The sequence below is a fragment of the Melopsittacus undulatus genome, chromosome Z (genome assembly GCF_012275295.1).
Source record: "Melopsittacus undulatus isolate bMelUnd1 chromosome Z, bMelUnd1.mat.Z, whole genome shotgun sequence".
Classification (NCBI taxonomy): Eukaryota; Metazoa; Chordata; class Aves; order Psittaciformes; family Psittaculidae; genus Melopsittacus; species Melopsittacus undulatus.
The window spans coordinates 91,808,293-91,832,108 of NC_047557.1; the positions used below are offsets into that span (position 1 = coordinate 91,808,293).

The 23,816-nt window shown below is 39.1% G+C and overlaps 1 protein-coding gene across 1 annotated transcript in view; it reads left to right on the plus strand.

Annotated features, from left to right (window-relative positions):
• CHST8 (carbohydrate sulfotransferase 8) overlaps positions 1-23,816 on the plus strand; it is a 179,627-nt gene that overhangs the window by 36,570 nt on the left and 119,241 nt on the right. Inside the window, exon 2 of the mRNA XM_005152185.4 lies at positions 6,986-7,209. Coding sequence (XP_005152242.1) covers positions 7,101-7,209 — 109 coding nt within the window. The 5' untranslated portion in view covers positions 6,986-7,100. The remainder of the gene's footprint in view (positions 1-6,985; positions 7,210-23,816) is intronic.

Below are 23,816 nucleotides of genomic sequence, written 5' to 3' on the forward strand. Positions count from 1 at the left end.
TGCCTAATTTCCTACAACACTGATAGTGTGTGCTGGGTGGCTTGCGACATGGATGGTCAGCTTGGCATGTTCCTTCAGGAATGCTGGGACAGAAAAGAGACTAATTCAGCTGCTGGGAGAAAAAGATGCCAGCTCATTGGGCAGGTCAGTAGGTCCGATTCCCCCCAGTGCCAGTTCCTGCCTTGATCAGAACCTTTAACTTCACCAGTGACTTCATCAAAGCAGGTTTAATTCTTTTCCCTGTATGAAGGAAAAATGTGAATTCAGATCTTTTCAGGAAAGAATTTTAGGGAGAATTTAGGGGTAGGGCATTTTGAACAGATCCAACTTAAATTTCTTATTTTATTCTTCTTCAAAATACTTTTTTATTATATAGAGAAGAACATAATTATATATGAAGTTGCAATAAACCAGACAAAATATTTTGATTTGAAATACCAGCTGGAAACAAATTTGTCCTTTCCAAATCTCAGGAAAAATCAAAGATTTTGTTCTATTGATACATGAGCAAGAATTACAGTGTCAAAAAATTCAGCACCCAAAGATAACTGTTCGGGGAATGGAAGCAGCCACAGGATTAATAGTTCCCTACTTCTTTCTATACTAAAGAAGCTAGAGGATTTGGGACATAATACTTGAGATTCATTTGCATTTCCTATTTCCAGGGAAAAGTGCTGACAGATACAGAATAACATGACTTTTAATATCTCCACCTCTAGTACAGTGCCTGCCTTTGTAAAAATTGCCATGAAAAGTTACGTTTACTGGTGAATATGAGTAATGTTTATAAATCTTTTTTCTTCTGTAAATGTCATGACAAGCCTGATCTAGACAGACAGCGGACACTTGAGTAATGGGAAATTAGTGCCCTGTGTGTGAAGGCCTTTTGTCTCTGCAAGTGCTTTGAAGCAAGGAAATGCATGCTTGGCTCAGCTTCAGAGATGAGAAGCAGCCGTTGTTCACCCAGCTCATAGAAACACAGCTAATGTATCTAGAAGTGAGCATTTCAGTAACAACAGCAAATCTTTTTCTTATGTTCATCTAGTAACAGTATTCCCTTTTTCTTCTATTCAGCTAATTGCCCACTGTCACTATCCCAGTCTCTTGACTACATTACACAATCTAAGTAAAATTACCTTAATAACGCCTAAAGTGAGTGCTCCATTACAGCACCCTTTCAGAACACACAAAACAAAACCGAGAAGATGGCAAAAAACCCATCACAGCTCCCAGCTGCCAACAGCTCCCAGTTAAACTTCCCCAGGTCAGCTACAGCAGTCCTGAAATTTAACACATAGTTTTTATTTCTATCAGGTAATGGCTGACTTATGCTTCTGCATTTATAACAATTTCTCTCTGAACTGGGAGTACTATCAGTAAATGGGTGCCGTTAACTGGGGACAGTTCATTGAAGATAAAAGGCACTGCTGAGGCTGTGCCTGGGTAGTGCCATGTTTCTTCATACAAAGAGCCTGGGAGGTGCTACAGTAGACCCATACTTCTCCGAACAGCTCCACACTACCATGGAGACAGCCCAGTTTGCCTCCCAAGAGTGGTATAACCACAGCAGCAGGAGCCCCAGTCCAAGCTATTCTCTTCTGCTTTGTACCTGGTTATTCAACAGCCACAGAGTGCATCAATCCCTGCTTTCAAAAAGGAAAGATACCAGCATTCTGCTGCTTTCCTTCAAATAAACAGTAGGCTTTGACTCTGCTCTAAACCAGCAGCCTGCTGTTAACTAAAGGAGTATCAACTAAAGCTCACACAGCACGCAAAATGAAGTTTACTGTGCATGTGGTGGGCATTTACATTCATTCATAGGTGATTTGTAATTGTCCAGTTTAGCAATCAGTAGATGTTTGCAAAGAACTTGGGTGTTTTGTTGGCTTGCTTATGTGTATGGTAATGTAAACCTGACACTGGCATGAGTTTCCATTTCTTGATTCACTGGGAGCTGCATTTGCACCTTGCAGTGAAATCCCAGGGAAGGGAGAGTGTAAAAGTGACCTGCAGCAGGCATGAGTCTTACAGGGTCTCTGGCCTACCTCCATCCTCCATTTCCCCTGGTCCTACATAGGAAAAGAGACCCTTCTGTCTTCATCTTGGCACAGTTCCTTTCATCTTCAGGCTGATTTAGCTGGGCTGGTCACTGACTATCTGGGGTGTGAAAGCACAGCAGCACCCAGTTGGACAGGGACTTTGGGTTTTGCTGGGTCTCCATGAGCAGCCAACAGAGAGAAGCAAGGGGCTGTAGCTGTCATGTGTGCCTTGTCCCTCCTGTTCCCTGTGAGTCACCAGGCTCTTAGAAAGCAATTGCTGGTAGTGAAAGCTGCATACCCTGACATCATCCTAGTCTCAGATATGCTACCCACATAAAAAGAAGGTAACCTCAACTAAAGATTGACAGACCTTTTCCTGGGGCAAGTTATCCTGCAGCTTTGCTCTGCAAGGCTTTTTACTTTACTTTGAAGCATCAACGTGGCTCCTATAAGGGAAATACTCAGTTCTAGATGGACCAAATGCAATCCTCTGAGTTCTTACATAAGAACTACATCATGCCCTTAGATTACTATCTTATCAATGCCATTCTTTACACAGGCTTGCAAGCAGACAAGAATATCACATCTGCAGAACTCACGAATGAACAGCCATGTGCTATCAAACAGCCTGCTGACCCATCTCAGATGAGGAATCAGACAACAGAAATGTTGGTAGAAAACTGTCTCTTTGTCCTTCTTGGACTGATCCATTATTGTAACATCAAATTGCTCACAGAAAAACTGTTCAGCCCTTAGGCTTCCAGGCAGTTACTGCAAAAACGTAGGCTTGTGAAGCACTGCTTCCAGTGTCACTCTTGTCAAAAGATTTAAATAAATCCTTCCCATCGTATTCGTTTGCAGTGCACTTCAGTACTGCTTAGGAGCAGGGGGAATTTGTCCTGCTTCTGTGTCTGGAAGTAAAAGATTTGATGCCTGGAAATGTTGCTATAATATTAAAATATTTTCCACAGACATGTTTGGATGATTTTTCCTAAAACTATACATGTTTTTCCTTAAAGGGCTTGCTTTAATGATGCAACACCTGTTCTCCTACCCGATGCTAGTACTTCCTAACCTCACAATTCATAGGAGTACTGTGGTGATTAATGAACATCTTTGAACTGGAAATTGCTATCTGAGTGCTAATTATTATCCACATACACACTTACTTCTGCTGCTTTCAAGGGCACACATACCATGGTAATGGGAAAACTTAGAAAAACATATATTGATACATAGGAGTTTTATTCACCACAGCAATGTATAAAGAAAGATTAAATTAAAAGTTAAATGTTTCAATTCTTTATTGCACATTTTAGTGAACATTACTCCGTCTGTTTAATAAGTTCAGGACAGCCAAAAATGGGAGCTTAGATTGGAAGGTGCTTGCAAACTTATCTTCTTGTGCTCTCAATAACACTAATTAGAATTATGAAGATACATTATTGCTGGTTGTGAGGAACACAGTTAAAGTGTGTGACTGCAAATCCAAAGTGTAAGTTGAAGGCTCAGAAGTTGTTCAAGTGCTGCCTCCCAGATGCTGAGGCTCTGCATGAATCAATCAAAAGCTCCCACATACAGCATCCCACTCTCTCCCATGCCTGAGGAAGCAGTGCCTGAAGAAACTGTTATCTGATGCTCCACTAAGGTTTTTTTGTAGGTTTTTTATCTCATCCACCTCTAAAATGATGTGATTTGAGTGTAAATGATATTTTCAAATGTTTCCTTAATGAGGATATTTGTTCACATTTATCAACCAGTGCTAACTGCTTTCAGAGTTCTCCTCATGCAACTCAACAACCAGCCTGGGAGGGTTCAGGAAGCACATGCTCAGCATGTATAAAACAGCCATTCCCATTCACCAGCTTTACTCTCATAGGACATGTTAATTAAAGTCAACTGATTGAAAAAATAATTACAGGAGAATAGAAAGTGGAAAAGCCTAGACCCCTAATTTAAAGATCTCTGAAGTCTGTGTTTTGTTGAGAGGTAATAATTTTGTTGAGAGTAAAGAGGTTCTCTTTTCTTTTTCCTTCTTGGACTCCCTCTATATTCACTGCTTGCAAAGATGTGTAATTGTAACAGGCCATAAGCAGCAGTCTTTCTTTAGAGTTATAAAGCATATATTCTTTCAATACGTGCTTTCTCGTAGCTCTTGTTACGGCTGTGTCTTCAGGTGCCCTGAAGATGCTGTAATATGTGTCTAAAGAGTTATGTGAACCTGTCTGTAGGATGTGGAATAATGCAAACATTGTAACTGTTTAAAACTGCTACTGTAGCATTTCTCACACTAATTAAAAGCTGGCTAGGGATCTTCTGTCTAGATGCTGCCTCTACTTCAAACGAGAACACTTCAACAAATCAAAACCAGGGGAAACAGTTTAACATCTTAAGCTAATAACAGTTGTTTTAGAAACCCTTATTTGCTCAAGGGTATAATTAATTCAAAAAGTGACCTTAAAATTCCACGTTAAGGAATACAAACCCCTTGTTCTTTGGGAGTGGACATTTTCAAGCTGCTCTTTCTCAAATTATGATGGTGATTTTCTTGCAATCTCTCTGTTCCACTAGCTGCCAAGGCATTCCCAGCAGAGAAGGGCAGCTCTACCAAAGCCAGCCTTGGGGCTGGAAGACCCTTCCAGTCTCTGCTGCACCACAGCCTTTCTTGTACAACCCTGGGCAAGATACAGTAAACTTGGGTAGTGGCATCCTCCTCCCATGGACATGCAGAGACTGTAAATTCGTTACAAAAAGAGAAAATTTTCTATTAGGTAATGAAATACAATTCCTAGAAAGCTCTAACTGGATGGTTGCACAAAATGATTGTGTGATTTTGGTGTTGTATCAGCCTTGCCACAGGTGGATTTGATTCGAAGTACCTATTACCTGTACCACTACGTAGCACAAACAAATCCCGTACTGAACCACAGCAAGTGGTTCATGTTCCCTAATTGTTTGCTTATAAGAGCAGTGGTTTGAACTATAACACAGCTGCTTTGAAGGCTAATCCTCCTTCCCTAATCTGCCTTCCCTGAGGCTTTAGAGTTAGTATTTGACCTTTAAGTATATATATTAAATATATGTGCAAAATATACACATGCACACAACAGACCTTCACAAGGACCCATAAGGACTTGGCTTTGTTAGTGCTGGAAAACTTAGTAACATTTTCATTTAGCTTTACTTTTAAAGGATGAAAAAGGTTTAAGGCAAAAAGAAAAAAAAAGAGAAGTAAAAGAAAAAAAAGAGAAGTAAAAAAAAAAACCTCACCAACACAAACCCGCACAGTTAATGTCTGCCATAATTTTAACAGAAAATAAAGCTGAATTAACTTATATATAGGGAGAACTTAGTGCTCTGCATTCATTTCAGATACAAGCATCCACCAGCACTCCTGGCCTGGAGCTCAGGCTGCTTTACACACTGAATAACCATAGCTGCGATTAGATAACCTCACCAATAAGAGGCACAGAAATTACTTCATCAGGACTGCACAATGAGTGTTCTTTATTGCATTTTAGAATTTTGGAATGCCAGTACACTGCAGAAAATTAATCACCTGCTATGGAAACCATGAAAAGCAAACAAGTTCCCCCTGACACCAAATATTCCAGGCACATTGAGAATAACTCTTTAAAGACTTTTTCTGGTATAACTACTTTGAATGATCATTTTTCCACAATGCACTGCCCCTGAAAACTAGTGTTACACAGTCTTTCTGTACTTAAAACCTCCTTTGTAAAGAAACACCACCTTCAGAATCCTTCCTTCAGATGATGTTGCATTTGCTATTAGAAAAATGAGAAAATTGAAGTGATTGCCACTCTTCTACTGATCTCCAGCCTGAACCCTTGATTCAGTGATAAGAAACCCAGTTATGTTTTCAGTAACCAGTTCCACTGCCTTGCTCTAATGCACTTCCTTCATATTACTAAAAAACACAGGACCAGCATTAACTCTGTGACAAAAGCATTTATTTTAATTGATAAAACCATGTGGCACACTAATGGTATTCTTCTCTGGTTCCCTTCTTTCATTTTTTCACTTCTTGGTATCTTACCAGAATGGACATTGGTTCCAGTGGGACTATTCATGTGCTTAAAGCAAAGTATTTGCCTTAGGGCTGTGCTCAGCAAGAGGTTTAGAATGACCTACTACTGACCCACCTGGGACTGGCTGCTGCCATTTCACTGAAGCTGCACATAATGGAAAGTGTTAGATTGAATAGTAAGAATTCAGTGAACCGAGCCCAGAAATGTGCTGGGAGTTCCCAGGAGAGGAGAGGCAGCCCTGCCCATCACCTGCACAGACAGCCTGCTTGCTGCCCACCTTCTGTTTTCTTGTGTGTTCTTCAAGCAAGGAAAGGAGGTCCAAGCACTGTGACCAGTACTTCCCTTGGAAATCAGTACTTCTGCAGAGCTTTTTCAACAGGCATCATGGGGACCTGTAGTGTACCAGTTCTGTGTGACTCTTTTTATCAAGGGTGAAGCAGGAAGCTGCCTGCTGTTCATCCTTCTCCTCAAGTTTGACATGCAAATGCAGCAACTGTGATCATTTCGCCCACATTAGATCACTTTATGCTTTCATATTGTTTAACCAGTGAAAAATAGAAAGCGACACATGCTTCACTTGAAGCAAGCAAATGGTGGTGTGATAATTAAGAAGGGGTTTTGTGCAAATTACAGCCATGGCATGACCATTTCTCCCAAACTGTGCTCTTTAATGATATTCTACATTGCCTTTTCAAGATGTTAAAAACAGTGACGTACAGTTAAAGACAAACTGATGGGGCAGAAACTGACTGGATGACTGCAATTAACTGTACCAAAGAAATTGTAGAGAAATCAGTTATTTGATCTAAAAAAGGACTTAAATCTACTAACCTGCATTGAAAAATATAAATTATCTGCATGTTAAGTTTTAGGTTGTTTTTTTACCTCTTGTAGACTTATTACATCAAACTTCCAGCTGAGAGGATGAGACTATGAGTGAAGAGCGTCCCGGAGATTTTGTGCAGTTCTTTTCCTGGGTCAGAACTGGATTGATCTGAGAACAGTAATTATGAGGCTGACATGTATGTTCTCCTTCATCTTGCTGTTTGGAGCAGCTGGACTTGTTGTCTTCATTCACCTGCAGGATCCAGAAGAAATAGTTCATCAGCAGACACCAGGTTAGCATTCCTCTTTCTATCTGACTCATCCACTCCTTCACGTTCGACATTTTGTACTTATACCCTTAACATGTTTTACATATTTCACAGAGATTTCCTCAACAAAGGTATGTAATTTTTTAATGAAGGTTATTTTGAAATCAGTTTAAAAAAAAAAAGGAAAAAAAAGAAGGAAAAGGAATTTGCTTAAAAAATTGTTCTAAGAACCAATTAACTGATTACGCAGGTATCTTTGCAAGGTGTGCAGGGTCCAGCTGGATGGAGTCAATTTTCTGCTAAAGTTGAGGCCAACTTCTGCTGCCAGCTATGCCACTAGAAATACGAAATTGGGAAATACCACCAAAAATTCAGTTCCTGCAAACATGTTTTGGAATCTACCTTTGCCTGGTATTCAATGTGACAGGGAGATGCAAAATAAGAGATGCATAAATGACTCATGCAAGAAACATACGATATTTTGGGATTCATTCTTTTAATGTGCTTAACTTCCATTAAAATTTTCATAACTTTCATCCAGATGCACACCATCTTCCTGTGCTACTCCCTTTAAACAGTGAAGAGCCACAAAGACTACATCAATGTAAGAACTGAACTCGTGGTTTCCTTTTAAAGGAGAGGCACGCAATAAATATGAGAAAGCACAAGATCTCTTGATTTACTTAGTCACTTTCTCTTTGGCTAAGGCTGTAACAAAGGCTGGTTTGGAGCCTAGACAAATGCCAGCAGTTACTCCAGCTCATAATAATGCCCCTGTGTGCCAAGGTCTGGTCACTGTTTGCTTTTATGTACACTGAAATTCTCTTTTGACTACATAAGTGCTTTATAAAAATCCTGTTCAAGAGACACCTTCATTGTACAATGAACACAACTGTGTAGATTTTAAAGTATTACTAATACTTTTAATAGGGCTGGACCCCAACAGGAAAAACTCTTACATAATTACATTAAGTGCTGATTTCTGTGTCCAGGTTTATTAAGTACTTATTTCCATGTCACTAAACAATCTGTACATTAATATGTTTATTATTTAGTCCAACTGCACACCAATTTTTAAAGTAGTCACTCAGCTGAAACTGTAGAAATAATGAATCATCAGCACTATGCAAAGCAGAGAATTAACCAGTTACTTCAGTGCTTTTGCAATTGATTTTTCTATACTTACATATATTTGACTGAAATTGGGCAGTAGGTAGGGGGTGAAGGGAAAGACATATGGACAGTAAACACAGGTAGTACTCTAATGCAACTAAGAATGTGTAACTTTACATTAGAAAGTTAATTCTTTGCTTCTGAAAGAGAAGGAATTTCTGGTAGTGTCTCCAAACCAGTGCATTTTTTCTTCCTTTTTTTCATTGTTGGTCCCTCATCCTGACCTGTCATACCTTTTGAACACCAACTGCTGATTGTAGTACACTGTGAAGTGATTTTTGAGAGTGTTATAGGCACAGAATGGGATGCCCAAGAACATTTAACTAAGAGTGAGTTTGAACAGAGCTCCTGCCTCCAGCAGGGAAACTTTAAGGGACCTGATTGCCGTGGGCAGAGTTGTGCATAGATAAAACATGAACATCCCAACAATGCTATTACTGCCAAAGGTGTGTAATCAATTGCTTGATTCTCACATTCAATTACTATTTACGTTAATAGGAACCAGAACTGCACCCTTGAGTAGAAGGTGCTCAATACAATTACTCTTATTTCTGGCTGGCTGATTTTTGTGTGTGTTAAGTGCTTTCAACTCCAGGTGGACTCAGAAACTCCTCATATCCATTGCTTCTGAAAATGATGCCAGTTATCACTACAACATATTAGGTGGTTTAAAGGACACAGGAAAAAATAATATTCATTTCATTAACTAGAGTGGTAGACATATTTCATTTGCAGACAGTCTCCTGTGAAAATCTGTCAATCACAAGTGACATTTTTGGCATGCTGAGAAGGATCCTTCCCCTTAAAAGGGCCTGTTTCTAACAGAGATCGGATATTGCTATAATTTGCTTGTCTGATTGCTCCCCAAATAGAATTGAACAAATGCATGTGTCATTAAGCTACAGAGGACAACAGATTCTGCATGGCAAAGTTCTATTCGATTAGCTTTTGCTTTTGTATTTCCCATGCAGTCACTATATAGTAAGACGTATTTGCTAGATGCTGGAATCTCATCAGGAAGGCTACAGAAAAGTCAGTAACATTTATTTTCCACGGAAATGCAGAGTAGGGGAATTTTGCATTGTCCAAAAGGACATTTTTCATTGCTAGTGTGTTCAGTCATCTTTAATTTAAGATAGTACAACTTATGAAACAAGATTAATAAAAATACTTTGGTGTTTTAGTTTTATCTGTCTGTTCCGGAAATTGTTCTTGATTGTTTTAGTCCTAGCAAGCACGATGGTGAGACCTTGATGTACTACTTAAACCAGTATAAAATCCACAGCCATAAAACTTTAAGTAATGCTTACATTACTTTCACTGAGCAAAGTACTCCTGACAGTAGCTGTTTGTGTTGATTTGTTACTATTCATTTATTCTTTCCCTGTGCTTCACATTTCTACCTAATTGTGATGCTGTACTGAGAAAGCAATATCAAAGTAATTTTCCACAACATTAGTTACAATTTTCTTCTGATCTTTCAAGTGAAAAAATCCCATCCTGTTGGCTTCTGTGAGCATATAAACCTTGATTACATTTATCTGTTGGAAACCAATGCTTACAAAGTATATGTGCCCAGGATAGTGGGTGTAGAGCCTTTTTTGTTGATTGACAAACATGCTGTCTGTGTAGTTTTATTTATATAATGCACATCACTCTGAGCAGATATATTTAAGACAGACAGCCACTTAGGGTGGGCGAAACAGATTTCCTAAGCCAATATATTAAATTCAGTAGGTATTCCTGTGGTCATTAAAGAGACAATAACTTCACTTACAACAGTCATTTCCTCAGCATCTATGAAGAGTGGTATTACTGTGGAGAGTGCAGGATAAAGCAGGGGTGTGGGGTGAGAAACAGTATGAGTTATAGTCATACACCATACAGAAAGGCAATGATCTTGTAATAATTCTCCCTGTAAAATCCCTGGAAATCCATTGGGGCAATTCCAAGCACAACTAGGGGCTGGGCAGGTGGGATTGAGAGCAGCCCTGAGGAGAAGGTCTTGGGAGTATAGCTTGATGAGAAGCTCATCTCAACCTCGTATGCATCCAGCTGTGGAGCCTCCAACACAAGTAGGGATAGAATAAGGAGTAATAGCTTTAAACTGAAAGAGAGTAGATTTAGGTTAGGTATTAGGCAGAAGTTCTTCTTGTGAGGGTAATGATATGCTGGCATGGGTTGCCCAGAGAAGCTGTGGCTGCCCCATCCCTGGCAGTGCTCAAGGCCAGGTTGGATGGGGCTTGGAGCAGCCTGGTTTAGTGGAAGGTGTCCCTGCCCCTGGCTGGGGGTTCAAATTAGATGAGCTTTGAAGTCCCTTCCCTTTAGTTTGCAAGTCTATGATACAAAAGTTGGCTTCTGCAGTAAAAGTATTGGGAGTTTTTATATGGTTACAAAATTCACAAACCTGTAAGAGTTTTCAGTTAGAACTTTTAAGATGAATATGTATGGGCACACACTCCTCTGGGAGCTCATAAAAAGTGTAAAATACATCTCAAAGGATGCATGTTGTGAGAGCTACAAAAGGGTGAAAACAGGGAGTAGAATGGAAATGGCTCTGCAGTCTGACTATATGAGAATTTGAAAGTCAAGTACGACTATAACCAAGTCTGAAACTCATCTGACTGAGATTCTGCAGTGATTGCTGTCCTTACCTCATCTACCAGTTTCTAACATAATACTGTCATCTTTATTTTCTGCTTTACTCAGGGTGTGATGGGGAGGAGAGGGAGAAAGGAGAGATGACAGTCTGAAGGGCAGCATGCAAATGCTATTGCAAACCTGATGCCACAGAGGAGCCACAGCACAGAAATCCTACTGTATATTGCAGTAGCCTTAGAGCAAATACCAATATTATAGCTATACTGAAATTTTCTTATTTACTTATTCAGAGCACATACACCTTGTTACTCACAAATTACAGTCCTATGCACATCTCCATGCTCCCTATACATTTCCATAATACTATCCTAGCACACAATGCACTGGTTGTTTGTCAAACTGGAAACTTTTTATAACTACAATTGAAAATGAACTAGCATTGATACATAATTTCAGAAGGAATTTTCCCACAATTTGCAACTTACTGCTCTTTATAAACTGGACACTGTTTAATCTGCTTTTCAACTGACAGCAGCTGCAGAAATCATGAACAAAGGAAGCTGGTGACTGTAGCGAAGGCAAGCAGGGTTGCTGATACTCTTTTCAAGAAGTGGCACACTGTTCTGTGTGCAAGGTCAGCTTCCATCAACTCAAGAGTGAATGAACCTTCTGCTCTCATTCTCTGAGCCTTCCTTAGCTGAACTTCCCCCAGCAAAAAATTCCCTGTGTGCAGACTAGTTCCCAAGAGTCTGCAGTTACCAGGATGAAAAGAAAGAGATCTATTTCCTAGTCTGCAGTGGCAAGGCATTTACATGAGCGAAATGCTTATGATATTTCCGTTTTGTTGGTTAAAATGGTTGTTGTTTAGATTGACTGTGACTGTGAATCTGGTTATTTTTCCATTGGAAAGAAGTGCTGGCAATGACTTAATCAGTCTATTGCCATAGGGGAACCAAACACCGTCCAGGTGGTTACAAAAGAAACCCTACACCGCACTGTCAGTGCAGACCTCTTCAGAAGTAATTTCTAGTGCTGAAAGCAAACACATGTAAGCTGTTTTATCACTAGTAATATATAGAGATTGCCTCCTACAATGCTTTTCCTCTGCTTTCATGACTATGCTGTATCTTTGGCAGTCTTACAAAAACCACAGCATGTATTTATGACATGCTATTGGACAGTGACACCTTTTTTTACAGTTTCTGTTAACATGCTTTAGCCTAAAGCCCATTAAAGCAAATACAGCTCCTAAGCTATAGCATTGCCAGCGAGTATTTATAAGATCCAGTATTTCCTGTTGACCATCAGCAAGTGCTTCGCAAGAGTCAGAACACTTTGGTGTTAGACTGCAATTAGGATCCAAAGCTGCTGCAGTTTCTTCCTGTCCTGCCATACAACTTCTAGGTTGTGCTATATTGTGTTATATGAGGCAAATCACCTTCTAAATGTCTCAATTTCCTATTCTAAAGGGGCTTCTCTGCAGGGGATTTAAGATACCTAAGGACTGCTAGATCCTACTACAAAAAGGCAAGACAAAACTATATTAACTGTGACATCACAAAATCCAGTGCATTGCTAGCAGCAATTATAATCCTACTGCAGTGGTGCACACATACATCAGATGACTGAACCAGATCTACTGCCCATTTATTTGATGGCATAAAGTCCATGTCACCTAATCCCAAATGTATTTATCAGCATAAAACTGGAGCAATGCAGTGCTAAATCACTCGCATGGTGCAGCTTCCACTCCCATAGATACCCATATTCTCTCTTTTTCTGTGAGCACTTCTTCTCAGGTGCTGAGTGGTTAAAAGAAAAAAAAAAGGTTTGATATTTCTTTTAAATCCTGCTTTTAAAAACTGTCAGAAGTTGACACTTCTTTGTTGTGTTTGGCAAAATAAAAAGTGACCTGCCATCTCAGAGCTGCATTCATTTATGGTGCTTGGCAACATATCACAGGCAAAACTCAACTGCACTGTGGTATGTCAGCAGTCTCAGAGTGGCAGCTTTATGAAAGTATATTCCTAGGCAACAAGCGTGGATGCTTCTCAGATTCCCCTGGAAATTTGCAGAGGAGTTACAGAAGCGTGCAAAAGTTGACCAGCAGACTTTCATTTCACCTCAAAATGTTTATTCTAAATGTAAGGCTACATTGAGTTTTTTCACAGGAAATGTGTGAGCACTAGATAGCTTTCTTCCGTATGTCAGCTATCATTCAGTTTGCTTGATTTTTAAAACTTGATACCACACTGAGAAGCTGAGGTAAGTTTAAAATACCTTCTAGATTTTCTAAAGTTTATGCCATTTTAAACATGCTTGATTATATATGTTTCCATTTCTCAAAGTTATTAACGTTCCCTTAAAAGCTTAACCAAAACTTCCTCTCTCTAGCAGTATCATCCTTTTTCATTTAGTAAACATTAATTTTCCTTTCATGATTCTAGTGGAGCTTGAAATTAAAGGTGGCTTTCTTCTCTATTATGGCTTGCTTTGTGTATCAGCATCATAACTGCCAGTTTACTGCTTTAGTACCAGTCAAGAGAGCATAAAAAGCAAATAATTGATCTCGTATAGGCCCTACACAAGAGCAACTTCATGTGGACATGTTTATAATTTTCTCCAAATTAATTAGCTATTTTTGAAAATAAGTGACTGGTTTTGGATCTGTCACCACCTGACATATGCAGGGTCATTAACCGATTTTAATTTTGTTACGTACAGGCCCTATCCTGCAAGCTGCTAGCACATAGCATCAGTGCAGGAAAGCACTTCAATATCAACTAAGTGGCACAACTGTTAGTTCTGCTCTGATGCCTGAGGTGATCTGCTGCCTGAGGGTGAGAGTATTCTGCACCTTGCACAATTAAGTCCCATCTTTCGGTCTCAGCCACTTCAGAAGACCTACGTTGTGATGAAGGGGAAAAATGCTCCAGACAGGCTCTTCCTCATTGCCACTTCTGGATATAAGAGCAATTCAGGCATGCTCTTTCCCTTCTTTTTTTTCAGAGTCACTATCCACTGACTGTCCATACCTACAGAAATTGAGTCTTTCAGGGCTTCTGTTCTTGCTTTTTGGTTGGAAACCACATATTTTCTCATAAATCACTTTGTAGGGGCTAGATGTCTGATGTTTTGACCTTTGTAGCACATTAGCCAAGAGATCAGTGTTTACTAACTTTGGGTATTCCTAAATGGTGAAAGTGAAATGTGCTGTGCTACTGAGGATGTGTGATCATATGCAAAGGAAGTTACAAGGGCTGGGAGGCAATCAGGGGACACCCAGTCCCTTTCTGGAGCAGTGGGAACTGAACAGACTCAGGAGGGAAAAAAAGGAGGTTATGGATGAAATTACTTACCCCTCAAAGGAGGTGCCTATGGCCCAGTACCCTGTTCCTTCTCTGTTCTAATTCACTTACCTTTCTCCTTCCATTTGGCATGATGATTTGCAGTGCTGCACTCTATGTAATGATGGCACAGATAATGACTGGAACAAACAAAGGTATATTTGGCTTTAGAATTACTTTAGGCTTAAATTCACAGTAGTCTTTGGATGGTCCGCACCTGCTGCAGTCAGAATAGCTGTAATGGAAGCAGATGAGATGATACACAAACACTTATTCCTGTGGCCAGGAGGACAGAAAGCACAAGCCTAAATAGAGGAAACTGGTAATTTGCCCAAGTGGCTATTTGAAAGGGGTGGGAGGGGAGACTCCTTTTCTCAAGCTCTAGGTGGTGCACAGCAGCCAAGATCCTACATACCTGTTTCGAGTTTGCTGCATTTTTTTCTTGACTCCTTTGACTTGACTTTATTTATTAATAAAGCTCTGCACAACTTAATAACTGTAGGTCAAACCACAGAAGAAATTATAGACAGCAATCTCTGCTGCTGTATATGAACTGGATGCAGCTTTAATCGGGTCCTTCTGATTGTGCATGCAGCTGCTAGGAGCAACATGATGATGCTTATCTCATACAAGAAAACAAACTCCTCTCACTGCTCCACAGTAGCCAGTGTACTTCAATGAAAAGGCTTGTATCCAAATAGGCACAAAAGTAAATGCACACACCTGCAGGTAGATATTATGAATTTTATACCATAGCAAAGCAATTCTGTACTCATTGAGACTCTAATGTAATTCACTGTAATTGCTTAAAACACATCCTAAAGACTGCGGTGAGAACTTAAGCAGGGCTGGGATGCCATTCACATGCCCAAAACAAACAACGGCACCTCAGCCACTAAGTTCATTTAGATACTGTGAACAGCCACCTCTAATTGTGGAAACCAAACTGGGTTTTCATAAGCTGTTACATTGAAACCTGCCCCTCCATCCATTTACTCAAGAGATGTTACTACCTGTAAACAGGAGGCATCCTTAATTCACTACTTAATTAAAATTCCAATTATTCTGCATTTATGAGCTGCTCATTCTCATGCTATTGAAGGGAATTAAGTTACTCAAGAATGTACAAAGTCAGGTATTAACACCTACATATTGATGATGTATTCAGTGCTGCATATTAAACCAGCTATGTCACTGCCTTTCCACTAGCACATTTCACCAACACCTGCAGAATGCATCTAGCTAATCATTATAACAGCATTTGGAAAGAAAAGCATGTAAATGGGAGAGAAGCAGAAAAGGAAAAAAAATTATATGTGCAGCACACAAAGAATGGTAGGAAAGGAGGTCTGAGAAATGAAAGTTGAGATAACTTCCTTTTTTGTTCTTCATGTTTGGAATTACTTAATGAAAGGAACTTTGAGGGGTTTTTCATAGAAAAACATCCGAGAGACCATATACTTAAAACATTTTTTTAAAGGAAAATAAAAGCATTGTGTTAAACCAAAAATGTTTAATTAAATTATAATGTAAGGGAAAATTTACTGCAGTTTTATAAACCATGTTAATAAACAATGGGCCCAGAATCAGTATGACTGAAGTTCCCAGAGGTGCTAAAATGGGTACAAGGGAAGTAGGAAGGAAAATGAATATCTACTACAGTAAATTTACAGTAGTTAACAAACTTAGAAAGAGCACCTCGAATTTTTAAGAGCATTAAATATTCTTAGTGAGCAATAATGATCTAATTATATTTTACTTCCAAATACAAATCTTTGCGACATAACACTTTCTTAATGTCTAGTCATTTGCACACTATATTTTTCCTCTTGCTTGTTTCCAGATATCAAATTATATATTCAGTATATTCTGATTCTTCTCTGCCTTTTCCTCTAAAGGCACTGGCTTCACTTCTTAATTGAGACCCAGTGGAGATAAGTTCACCACAACGTAATTTAATGAACGATGGAAGAGTTACCTTTTACTGCATGAAGTATCAAGCTGCATGATAAAGAAGGAATATCTCCTAGGTGACATTTCAGTAGATAATAATTAAATGAGACATCTCCTAAAATAATACCATCCCCACACAAATGCAGTCCTTCCTCCAAAAAAGTGGACAACACATAAAGCAAATTAATTAGCCAAGGATACAGTTCCTAAAAGGAGTTCAGTGACACAGTTTCTTTCCTCCATGAAATCACAGATTGGGTATTGGAGACCCACAGTAGACGAGTGTATTTTTCTCTTTTTCCCCCTTCAACTTCAAAGGCTGAATTGGACTTGATTTACCCTTCACATTAATCTTGAATATGCCATCACTACAGTGATGATTCTCCTTTTTGCTCTGAATGGTTCCAAGCAGCCAGCAGCGGTACACTCACCGCACACAGCTGTCAGCTCAGCACCTCCTGACACCTTCACTTCAGGCCTTTGGGGAGACACTTCCATAGCATCAGCCTCAGTGCACTTTTTGGTTTTACTTACTTATATTTTTGGGTAGGGGAAAACACTGTCTTTTAAATGTCTCACACAACACAGCCTGGGGAGCAGGACTGAGCAGCCTACAGTCCCCATTGCAGGGACATGGCTGACAGCACACTGCCATTCTTCTTTACTCCCTCATCCAAGCATACTGCTTCCAGCTCTGTCCCTACCTTAAGTAGCAAAGGCATCCTTCTGTCCCTTGGTATATTTTTGTTGCAATTTATGTTACCTATATTTCAAAGTGCTGAAATTAGGGAGCATGAGTCAAACGCTGGCTCTGACTGAGTTCAGAAAGGTGTGTAGATTTATAGGCATTTCTACAGCATTCAGCCGCTTTGATCACAGCCCTCCATACCACCACAGATAGTCAATTGATTATAACGAAAGATGTTTCATAAAGAACTGCTGAGACAGCATTTCAAGAATTCTGCATATCTGAATATTCATTAATTGTTTCTGAAATTCTGTTCTTTTACTATTTCTTTACAACCACTGATGCTGTAAAAACATTCAAGTGAAGGGCGAATTGTTAATTCCAAGAGATAACCTATTTGCTATGAGACAAGTTTTAATTAGCAAGACAAACCACCTTCTTGTAGTCATTTAGAGGAATCAGAGACAAGCACAGCAACACAGGTCTTGGTTGCAGCAAAATATTTACCATCTCCTGTCTCAGTGGAGAAGGTGCCCAGAGTTAACAGCTTACCTTGGGAAAAGGCAATTCTGTTTCATGGCTTGGACTTTGCTCCCTAAATGAAGCACTCATTAAATCTCTTGCATGCAATGACTGCATCTTCTTATCCTAGTTGCATGAATCTGTCTCTATTTTTTTTCATCTGGCGAGCTGAAATGTTCTGTAGTGGGAATTTCACAAGGCCAAGATTTCTTGAAAGCGTTGCTGTGTTTGGGTTGTTGTGTCCATCAGTAAGCTATGGCTCAGCTGCAGGGCACCTGCAGGGGAAATGGGAACCCAGGTGCAGGCGGCCAAGAGTGTTTTTTAGACTCAGAATCGGACAATCCACAAGTCTGATAATGTTCCTGTCACAAGGAGAATAAAATTGGTATAGACTAATAAATACAGACTTCACAAAGTGAACTCGCTACTAAACAGCAAACTGTCAGCAACAGGTTTAATAATTGCACAATTCTCTGGGCAAGATCGGGTCCTAAAGATGATAGGGTTTTATCCCTCAGCATAGTAGTTGTAATAAAAGACAACTGGAAGTCTCTCCATCCTCAGAGTGTGCCACTGTTGTGCCAGTGTCAAATATAACTTGACAAGACAGGTGATACCAGCAGGATTCTCAGATGTGGCAAAGGTAATACAAGATGTTTCACCAAATAAAATCTATCACATAGGTCATTTATATTAAGGGGTAAAAAACCCTCCTATTTTTATTCTCTTAATTTCCTGGACTTAATACATTGCAGTTTGTCTTTTAAAAACGGATGCTCAAGAGCTACAGAAACATTATGCAGTTAGCGTGCTACCCATCAAGGCTGTAACATGACTGTTGAGTGCAAATTCCAAATAGCTCATGTCACTGGCTCTCCCTGATAAATCAGAGTTTAAAACAAATACCACTCAAGCTTATCTTCTGGTAGTAGATCAGTACCCTGGGGCAGTGCCATATGATAACACTCTGTATAGTCCAAGGGAAGCTTTTTCACTGTTCCCACTGGACAGCCAGCCAAGCCCTTTATTCTTCAAATAATTAATTTGAGAAGTGTGGTTTCAACCAAAACCAATCTTTCTAAATGAATGTATTTGAAATATAAATTTTGCAAAGTTTCATTTCTTGGAGGGAGGGAGGGAAGGGGAGGTGGCCCTGCAGGGAAACAATAACTGTTAAAACACATCCCAAACAGTAGGAATGAAACATTCTGGATTAATGAAAGTGATCCACTCTGAAAGATAAGCACCATTGCAGCAGGAATTTCCCAACTTTTTTTAGTTTAGCTATCAGTTCAGGATCTTGGCAGAGTCTGCTTAAGTGGCATTTCAAAGGAGATCTAATATTTATAAATTAAACCATTACCCTCTTCTAGACATGGCATTAAATAAAACTTGCTCTTCTGCTGTGAGCAGGAGGTCTCATCTTTGCTTTCTGTGATGCATGAGCAATATATGGGTCTTTTGAGGACCTATCTGATATGAAGTGTAAGATGTAAAAAATGTGTCTTAATTTTAGTTAGAGAATTCTATTAAGGTAAAGGTATAATCCCTTCCTCAAGCATTTTGTTTTTAAACAAAATAATTACTGCCAAAGAATGGTTTAGTTTTGTTTTTTCATAAAATATGTAGACCAAAAACCCACCTCCAATCCCACCATCTATAAAGTGTGTTGCAGATACCCCAACCACAGCACCACCGCTGAAGAAGAACTTTCCCACTGGTGCCTGTTTTCAAAACAAAATTCCTGCATACACACATATAAAAACTAATGAACTCCAACATGCAACTTCAAAATGTTTATCCAAAGCTTTATAGAGAAGCTAATAGTTTAAGTGCTACACAGATTTATTGAACTGAAGAGAGTATTAACATTATATGCTAATGAAATCTGCATTCAATAAGATATATATCCATTCAAATTCTCTGTACCTTTCATCAACACGGCATACTGAGAGAATGAACTACCAAGGCTGCAGTTTAAGCTGATATAAAATCAAATGATCCATGTTAACAAGACAATTAAATAACCATTGGAAACTAAAGGAAAAAAAATCAGAAGTTCACCAGATAGAAACTGGTTTTGAATGATGTGAGAGTTCAGTTGTGTGAGAGCAAATTGAAAGTTGCTACTGTGATTAGAATAATATCAGTGGTAAATTAGATATCAATTTTATTATGAGAAAAGTCTAGCTCAGGTGCTTCAAAAAAGAAAGCAAAATTGCAAATTACAAGCAGTTTATGTTGGCCTATTTCAAATGACTGAAGAATGCATTGCAGGGAGATTAGCATTTGGAAAGGCTATTTGAAGGCAATAGAATAAAAATTATGACAGCTACTCTTCTGCTGGACACAGCAAACAAAACGATGCACGTTTTGTGCTATGAGGCACATATGTTACATAAAGGTTTGGTAGATACTATTTTCCACAACAAAACATTGCCATGCAAAGGGTACAAACCATGGGAATTAACTCTTATAATTCAACAGCTTTTAGCTAGTAATATTGTATACCTACACTCTGAAGATGCACAGTATAGGGATTTCTTCACAGCCAAATTTTATTCTAGAGGCAGTGCATAAACAGTCTTATACCGCTCCCTCACAGGCACGTTTGTCAACTTCTGCAAAAACAGCCCAGAAGTCGGGTGCTTGAGAATACTGTGTAGCTGATCTGTGAGTATAGCTCACAGCTCTGGCAGACCTGCTTCTGCCTCTCCACAACCACTTCAGTGCAGTAGCTGTCAATAAGTCAGTGTGGTCTGTGAATTCCTGAGAGTCCATGGATTGCTTTTAAGTTAACTCAAAGGTCCAAGAAAAAGTTAAGAAAAGTAAGCTTACACCTAACAGACCTCAATATAAAGAGGTTCGTATGTCCACAGAGTAATTTTAGATGCTCACAGGCTTGACAAAGGTTGAAACTACTGCTTTAAGGGTATAAGTATCAGAAATGTACCTAAAGATACGCATCTGGTTTGGATTACAAAACAGGAATCATCTCTCCAAGAGGAAATAGTAGTAAAACACAGTCCTTCCTGGGTGTTTAAATAGTAGTGCTCCACACTAGATACAAATAAACACACAGCTGAAAAGTTCCATTACCTCAGTAGGGAAGCACAGGAGCAGGTTTAGCAGTAAATGTGCCTGCACTTAATGGTCTTTTTTGCAGCCTCACACTGCCTACCCAGGCATGTGCAGGGCTCTGCACAATTCTGTGAGAGCCAGACAGAAGCAACACATTAGATACTCTTCAGCTGCTCATGGCAACTACATTTAACCCTTCTTCCAAATGTGCATCTTTCAGATTTCTTATTCTAACATTTGTTTATACATCTGAAACAACAAAAAGGGAAAGCTTTATCTAGGAAAATAACCAAAATAACCAAAACTTCAGAATCGCCAGTTTGGCTTAAACTTCAGCTTCCCCAGAAGTAATGCACATACCCTCTGCTACAGCTGCTGGCAACCTCATCCTTGAAGCTGTGATTCAGTTCAGCAACTGTCTGTCTGTCCAGGCATTGGTGTAAGCACTTATGGAACTTGAGGGTGACTGGACAATTCTACAGACAAGGTAGAGTCTTCCCACTTCAACATTTACAAGTGATCAGTCTCAGCAGGTTCCAAAACCACCTCTTCTTTTAACCTTTTTGTGCATTGGGCACACGGATCTTTCTAGGATTGCTTTACCCTCCCGTACACATAAATAACTGTATTTGCTCAATGATTATGTTAGCTCGTAGTGCAACTGAAGATTCAGGTATGTAAGTGCTTCAAAAATAACTTTGGAAAACCTAATTCAAAGGCCACTCAAGTCACCAGGAAGTTTTCCACTGACTTGCTTTGGATTGTGTCCCAAGTACTTATCAGTTCCTTCAGCCCTTGTGCTTCAACAGAGTTGAACTCAGCTTACTAAAGATGATACACTGCTTGCTTTCTTATTACTGGTTAAAATTCATATTCACAGTGCAGCACTTTGAGTCAGAGGTTTTCCCCAGATGCTTCTGATGCTTATCCTCCTTTGTTAAAGAGAATGCTACTTCATATAACAAAGCTGGTAGTCTTTATTCAAAATCTACTCTGTTGCAAAGAATGATGTTGTCAGACATACTGATCTTTCTCCAATAGCTTTTGCAGCAGTTTTGTTATAAAGATGTTAAAGATAACATTGAAGAGGAAAGGAACAGATTTAGAGTCTTGGGACAACAAAATACAAAGCATAACAAAGAATCATAATACTGATACTTCTAATTGGAAGAGCTACTGAAAACGCATAACCTGGGCTTTGGGGAAGAATAAGGGAAACGAGTAATGTAGGCTGCTAAAAGAATAAATAGTTTTTGTGAAAAGGGATAAAAATTTTTGAAGGACTGTTAATTGTTTTGCTTCACTGTTGTAACTGAGATTTAATTGTGGTAACAGGAAAATGCATCAGAACAAGACAGCACACTCAAGACAAGAGTGCTGCCCCCAGCTCACAATGAAGTTAATCCAGGCAACAACTAAGTACAATAAAAACCCAGGAATAGCATGAATATCATAGCAACAGAGATTCACAGCAGTTATTCTAGCTCTGTGAAACAGAAATTATAATGAGCACATTTTAAAATGCATTGATATTGAGAATACTTAGTAACATTACAAATAAAATAACATTACGGAAATGCCTTTAAGGCCAAATTCTGCTTGTATAGTCAAGGTTTGTATGCAGACTGTTAGGTGGCATTTTCTAATGCAACAACAAAATCTCAATCTTCCACCATTAACTGGTAACTCTACAAGTAAAAGACTTATTCTAGTGCTAAATAATTTGCAAAACTTAAAATTTTGAAGAATAGAAAGTCACATAAAGGGAAGCTAGTCAAATATACAAGACACAAAGTACAAGATTTATTACACAAACTACACATGTCCAGACAGTTTATGCAAGAGTGGAAGGGATTATTCTTCATGGAAATTGTTCTGTGCTCCAACTAAATATAAAGTACAGGTTGCACTTAACTCATTTTGGTCAGATTTCATATTTCTTGTAGTTAGCTCTTTTCCTGTGAGAAAGACAAAAATTAAAAACCCAAACAACAACAAAAAACCCCAAATAAACAAAAAGCCCCAAGACTAGCTACTGTCAAATAAAACCTGGTTTTATTCATTGCTGAGTAATTGCCACAATCTTCAGTGTGCACCAATCTGCAATACCTAGAGAAGGGCTCTTGAAGCAAAGGGATGGGCTGTCTCATGGCTGAATGCATTACAGAGTGCAACCAGGCTCTCTGGCATTCACTTCTGCAGTGTTTCTCTCTATTTGGTACACCTAATGAACAAGTTTAAAAGGATCAAATCACCAAGTGGATAATGTACCTAGTGGGCTTTCTCCAAGTATCTTTTTTCTTGCTTTCTACTTTTGAAAACAAGTTAAAAATGCAACAGAGAGGAAAATTGCTAGTGACTTCAGACCCTGCTGGCTTTCCTACATCACCACAGCTTGTAAAAAGCCACTCTGAACAGCACAGCAAAGTAGTTATGCCAATTAGAAGGGCTGGAGCAATAATTTTGGAGTAGCAGATGTCTAACATGTCATACTTCAGTCTTCTAGCACAATTTCTGTATTTTTTTTTTTGCACAAAGTACTGTAGCCTCCAGAAGCTTTATATAATTAAACACCTATCATAGTGAGCACAATGTAGCAGAGTTGAGGATTAGGTGATCTTACTCCTGTAATAGGATTTGTCAGCTAATTGTTACTGAAATAACAGCAGCATCTCTTAACAGGAGCACAGGAATTGCCATGGTGGTTCAGATAAGGAGCCTATCTACCCATTAAAATATCCTGTCTTCAGCAATGGACAGTATTGATATTAATTAAATAAAAATTAAAGGTAGTCTGCTATGGAATAAACTACTATCTGGTAAGGTTTTTTCAATATTCTCATTTCAATATTTCTTACAAAGCTTTTTTCACTTTGGCTAAGATGCCCAATCTTTTTAATTTCTCTTAATAAAATTTTCTTTCTGTGACTCCTGAACAGTCTCATAATTCAGAACACAGTGTGCTGCCTCCCTTTGCTCTTAAGTTGAATTTGTTTGTGGCATCACAGTCGTGTCCTGATCAGCTCATGGTGGCTGCAAGGTTAGAACTCCACGGAGGACAAAACCCAGAAATAGACGGGTTCAAACCAAATAGAAATGTGTGACACGGTGGTGCAAAAATCGAGATGTGTAGAGAAAACTTTCCAACGGCCTGTTGCTGAAATCATCCAGTTCAAGAAATCTTGGGATACACAAGACAGCAGCAATGACAGTGGAAACTGCAACTTAATTCAGTGGTAACTCTTACTGACTTTAGAAGAGCAAGC